The 6,000-nt window shown below is 40.1% G+C and overlaps 1 protein-coding gene across 2 annotated transcripts in view; it reads right to left on the bottom strand.

Moving 5' to 3' along the window:
* Positions 1-1,345: 1,345 nt before the first annotated feature.
* The window catches only part of LOC115459869 (AP-3 complex subunit sigma-2), a 123,937-nt gene continuing 119,282 nt past the window's right edge, over positions 1,346-6,000 (bottom strand). For both annotated transcript variants that reach the window (XM_030189676.1, XM_030189677.1), the window contains exon 6: positions 1,346-2,390. In XM_030189676.1, the coding sequence (XP_030045536.1) occupies positions 2,262-2,390 (129 nt within the window). In that variant the 3' untranslated portion in view covers positions 1,346-2,261. The remainder of the gene's footprint in view (positions 2,391-6,000) is intronic.

Below are 6,000 nucleotides of genomic sequence, written 5' to 3'. Positions count from 1 at the left end.
CAGATGCTAAGAGAATCCGTCAGCTTCAAAGCTACGTAATAAAAGTTTGGCGAAAATTCAGCTGGACATTTCGGTAGCACAGGTTTATTTCATTTCAGTGAGTGACTGAACACATGACAAACAAATTGAGAACTACATGTAAAATGGAATGCTCAGGAACAGAAATAGGACAAATTTTACAAAATTTAATGATATAAAAAAAAAAAGGATATCTTTTTTCTTGGAATATTTTAATACATTTTTTGATTAGCTTTCAAAGGCAATAACCTTTTCTTCAGATAAGAAATGAGCAAATGATGACAAATTTAATAAATACCCATAAACATAGTATTTTGGACTGATTGAAAATACCTAACAAAGGCAGCATGTGACATGTCGAGCAATCCTTGTTCGGAACACATTTAAAAAGGATAGGAGTCCTCACCATCCACACATCAGAACTGTTTGAGGCAACTGACCGGTCACACATTTTATCATATACGCTTTAAAGGCCATCAAACAGGAAAGTAACATTTGAGAAAACAAAAGTATCAGGAAAGTGAAAACTAGTAATTCAACACAACTCTCCCAAAGCAAATCAGGTCAGCAACCTAGGTCTACAAAAGAGAAACAGTTTGCCTTTGTAATGTGGGATCCTGCTAAAAAGTGATCCACACTGTAGGGTCTCTGAGAATATTACGGGGCAAAAATACTTTGAAGTACATTTCTCAGCTGAAATTTAACCTCACAATCTCATCCATATATACAGAAGATAATTTTCAAAATTGTACACAGAGATGATAGGCTTTTTCAATGCATAAAGTTTTTTAATGCATAAAAAGTTCTTTTAAAAATTGCTCCCCCCCCCCTTCTAGTGCAAATGAAGTATGAATGTGTTAGGTCACAGGATGGAAAGTACACACGCCCCCAGATTCTATAATTGGCGTGCAAATTTAGATGCACAAAATTACACGCTATTCTACACAACTAAATTGATAAACTAATTAGTGCTAATAATCAATTATTGGTGTTAATTGGCAACAATCTGGATTTGTACACACATCTTGCTAAGCGCTATTCTATAAAGATCCGTATGTAAATCTTTTAGCGCACAACTCAAAAGGGGGTGTGGCTATGGGTGGGTCAGGGCGTTCACTAAAGATGAATGCAGTATTACTGAATACGGGGGATTTGCGCCTAACTTACGCTACAAGATTTCCATCAGATTTCAATCGGTGTAAACCCTCATGCCCAAAGTTTGGCGTGGAAATTGGCTCTAAGCGCTAGTCTATAAATGGCACGCAACGCGAAGCGTCATTTATAGAATAGCACTCCGTGCAGATTTTTGGGGGCAGTTTGGGTGCCATTTACTGAATCTAGTTCATGATGTGTAAGGCAGATTTTCAAAGGGAAACTACATGAGGATTTTCCTTTTAAAAATGAGCGTGTAGGTCTACAGGTATTTTCAACAGGGAGAATGAAAATTGCTCCTGTAATGTATACATGAGGCTGGTTCTCTATTATAGTGCAAAGAGAATTAAACTCTACATTTGTATTTCTCAGCCCAGTACTCCAGATGCACATAGCTGGTCTAGTTTTCTGATCGTCGCAATGAATATGCATGAGATAGATTTGCATATACCAAGTCTATAGTGCATTTTCATTACAGATATCCAGAAAATCAGGCCAATTAGGCTGCAAATCATTGTCCTAGATTCTGAATCCATTGCATCATTAAAGCACACACAACATGCACAATGATTGGTCATAATAATAAACATTATAAAGAGGATGGCACAGTGGATGCACTGGGGAGTAGCAGCCTTGTGGTTAGAGCAAGAAGCTGAGAACCAGGGTTCAAATTCCTCTTCTCCCACTGATATTCCTTATGACTTCGGGCAGCTCACTTTGTCTTTCACCGTTTCAGGTACTACCTAGATTGTAAGTCCACTTGGACAAGAAAATAAGTTGTGTGCCTGTTTTGTAACTCACTTTGAGCTTGGATCTGGAAAGGTGAGTAATTAAAATACATCCAGTCCAATCCAAATCATAAATCTCTACACTCACACACAAAAGAATATAAATAGTCACTATAGAGTCTACACTGATGTAACACTATCCTATCTTGGCTGACATCTGTTCCGACACGCCAGCTAAAAGCCCAGTTCAGCCCAAACAGAAGCCTGCAGGACTGGCTTGGAGAAATGTCTTTTTATAGATATGAAGTTCCACGCTCCAGGAGTGTATCACGAGCATCTTTTTGGTCAGTTTCCACCCAGCGCTCATACAAACTGTGACAGGTTGGGAACTTTAATGTTGATATCCCCAATATTAATGTTGCGTGGAATTTCTGGTAAGTTGATGCTCTTCACTGCTGACACTGCACGTGCAGGAGCTGCTGAAAGACCACTCTGTAAGAGAGGGGAAAACATGTGTTAAGAACACTGACCTCACCTGTTGATTCATGAAATTAAAAGATACAAGTAACAAGCTGCAGTAGATGATTTTTTTGGACAAACTATGACTTGGTTATGTCATATTAGAATTTCCAAGTTCTAAGCATGGTAATAAAGTTCTATGCAGCGTGTAGTTCCACCAGTTAGACGTCATTACATAAACGTGCTAAATCAATTTCTTTTATCATCTTAGTCTTATGAAGGTATCAGTACCTAAGTTAAAATCCATTTCTTCACTTCAAAAAATGCTAACTGTAAGCACCAGAGTTAAACGTTCCCAGGCTGCCATACCTAATACCAAATGCTGTGACCTGTTCTTCTTTTTTTGGTGAAGAAAGCTGCTAAGTGGCAACAGAACAATCATACATATTTTGCAATGCATGGACGAAAGACAGCCTGAGTAGACATGTCAGAGAATAAAGGAAGAAATCTACTGGAGACCAATGCCTCTGGCCTTAACATAAAGAAGGTAATTCTATAACTTGGCATCTCAAATTAAGCAGCACAGATAGCAAAGGTGATCCAGGGAATGAGGAACAGGCGAGTGTTCACCAAATCAGATTTTATTGAAGAGGGACCCAACTTGGCCAAGTTTCGGCTTTGCCTTTGTCAGGGCAGATTCCGTCAAAACAAATGCTGATGAACAGATGCAACAAGAAGGTGATGCTCGCAACACTCTACTGAAGATGTGTCTTTTTGCTGAACCTTTCAGCATTTGTTTTAAAGGAGTCTGGTGACCCCTGACGAAGGCAAAGCCGAAACTTGGCCAAGTTGGGTCCCTCCTTAATGAAATCAGTTCTGGTGAACTCTAGTCTGTTCCTCATTCCCTGGATCACCTTTGCTGTCTGTTCTGCCTGTGTGTTTCTAAAGAAGTTATTCTCCTGCCCCCCCCCCCCCCAAAAAAAAAATTAAGTGCCACGATGGGGTGAGATTGGTGCCAATTCTATAACAGCACTTAGATGTGCCTAAGATGTTATAGAATACTGGTGTAAAACTGTTTTGGTGTGCCAAAAATTAGGCATGATCACTTAAGCCAGGTTAATGGCTGGTGTTAAGTGGGTACACCTAAGTACCTGGCAGAAACCCAAATCTGGATATAGTGGCAATCTCAGCTGAAGGGTAAGAGCATAAGATTTCCCTTTTTACAGATGACATTTTACTGTATATTAGTCGCCCCTTACAGCTTTGTCAAATATTTTGAAGGAGCTTTCAATCTCCGGGTCCCTAGCTAGGTTTAAAGATAAATCTGAATTGGTGGGTCTAACAGTCTAACATTAAGGAGGGTAGATTGTGACAATCTTTTCCTTTTAAATGGGCCAAGGGGAGCTTTCAATATTTGGGTATACAATTAACCAAGGATCTTAGTCTGCATTACAGACATAATCATACTCCTTTACTGAACAAGCTAAAGATGGATCTGTTTAGATGAAAAGGGGGGATGGTTACCATGATGGGGTTGCATATTTGTTATAAAGATGAATGTCCTCCCATACCTCCTTTTTCTATTTCAAACTTTTCTGCACCCTCGTCTTGTTAGCCTCCAATGGGACATTTTGCTCTTTATTTGGTGGGAAATAAGTTCCCATGACTTTCAAAAAGCCTTTTGTGGCAACCAACAAATTCGGGGGGGGGGGGGGGGGGGGGGGGGGGGTTGGGCAGTCCTTAGTAATATCTGGTATTATTGGGTGGCTGAGCTGACACATTTGCTAGATTGGGAGGCATATCCTAATAAGATTCCAGTGAGGCTGGAACAACAGTGTTTTTCAAACTTTAACTTAAAGCATTTACTGTGGATCTCAGACTTAAATAAAAAATACATTCCCTTGATTTCCAATCATAACACCTTTTGAATATTTGGTGCTTAGTGAAAACAAAATTCGGGCACAAAGCTAAGGCATCAATTTGACCCTTCCTTTTTAGGTGAGCAGGGTGGGGGACTTTTCACTCGATGGGCTAGGCAAGGTCTTATTCACTTTCACCAGCTTTTAGATTAGTTTACTGCAAAATAGTATGGTATATAAAGTTTATTGAACACTTGATATACCGCTCTTCACAAACAATCAAAGCGGTGCACAAAAATACAAATTCAGAGAAGCAGAAAAGAACTACAACTCCAAGAATAACAGGGATAGCAGAGTAGAGAGGCAGGAGATGAAGGATGGTCAGAGGACCAGTACCAGGGCAGGCAGCAATTAAGGATCATACGGAAGAGAGAAAGGGAATGACCTAGGCCTGAAGGAAGAAGTGGGACTTAAGAAGAGGCCAAAACTGGTGTTGATTTGGCTCAGTATGAGGCTCAGTATGAGGCATATTTTCAAAGCACTCAGCCTTCCAAAGTTCCAGAATGGGCAGAGTTGAGGAGTGGCTGGGACGGCATGTACTAAAAATTCTCTATTAAAATGAATGTATGAAACTAATCAAGGACAACCAAAATCAGGAACAATCCATGAAAAAAAAAAAAGACAACTGAATTTTTCTTGCCCGTGCACATCCTGACCGCAAATAGATTGAAAGGAAACCCCTATATGGGGTTTCCACTTGAAAATCCAGCCTAAAGAGGGACAGTATGTCCAATGTCTACACATATATTTGCATCTGTTTCTAGCCAGTAAAAATAAATCCACAAGCTGCATGTATGAAAGCCGTGTATAGGTTTTTTTTTCAAACTTTTCAACGGCATAAGTACTTTTCATGGCACAGATCTGCACCGAGAAGACCAAGCAGGTGCTGTTAATCCTCCCTATTGTGCTCTTCAGCCCGGCAGCAAGGAGCTGGGGCTGCAGCAGCTGAGAAAACCGAGCCAGTGCCTGTGCCCGCCTAGAAAAACCTGACCTGCTACTACCCAAAGCCTATCATGCTGTAGACGGGCTCCTTCCACGTATGAGCAGGGGCCTCTGAACTGTGGTAGTTCTACACTCACCCTCGGATCCTCCTGTTGACTACACACTGCCAAGAAACAGCGGTCATACGACGACAGCTCCTGATCACCTGTACAAATTTAATTCTAAAGGTAGGGAGTCCTTTCTTTGCATTGCTCGGAAAATGGCTGTGCATCATTCGGGATGCACATAAGAATAGTAATCAGTTAATTAAAATAACTTTGCATACAATTTTCGTTGGCTGCTACAGTGATAGGAAAAGAGCCCACAGGACCCTTTTGTGGATATCTCGTTGAACTCTGTGCTCGTTAAACCGGCTAGAACAGTAAAAAAAAAAAAAAGCATGCTACTGGCTTAGTAAGTTTTGTGCAGCTGGGCCTAAGTTTTATTTATCTACTGCATAATTTTAAGCTGCTTTGCTGTGATTTGCTAAGGGCAGTATATCAAAATTTTTAATAAACATGTAATGTTAATTGCCTCTCAATACTTAAAAATATATATATATTGGTTACAGAGCCTATTTAGACTACCTGAAAGCAAAACATCAGCTAGATTGCAACGTGGCTTGCGAGTTTATAGCACTAGAAGTTAGCGTGTTCAGAAATAACGGCTCTCTTCAATACATGCAAACTTTTTCACTTAAAAGCCTCATGAACAGTGAATCTGGTTTTTCTTTCCATCTTTCC

The sequence above is a fragment of the Microcaecilia unicolor genome, chromosome 1 (genome assembly GCF_901765095.1).
Source record: "Microcaecilia unicolor chromosome 1, aMicUni1.1, whole genome shotgun sequence".
In the NCBI taxonomy this organism is placed as follows: domain Eukaryota; kingdom Metazoa; phylum Chordata; class Amphibia; order Gymnophiona; family Siphonopidae; genus Microcaecilia; species Microcaecilia unicolor.
This window is presented reverse-complemented; position numbering and strand designations above follow the sequence as displayed.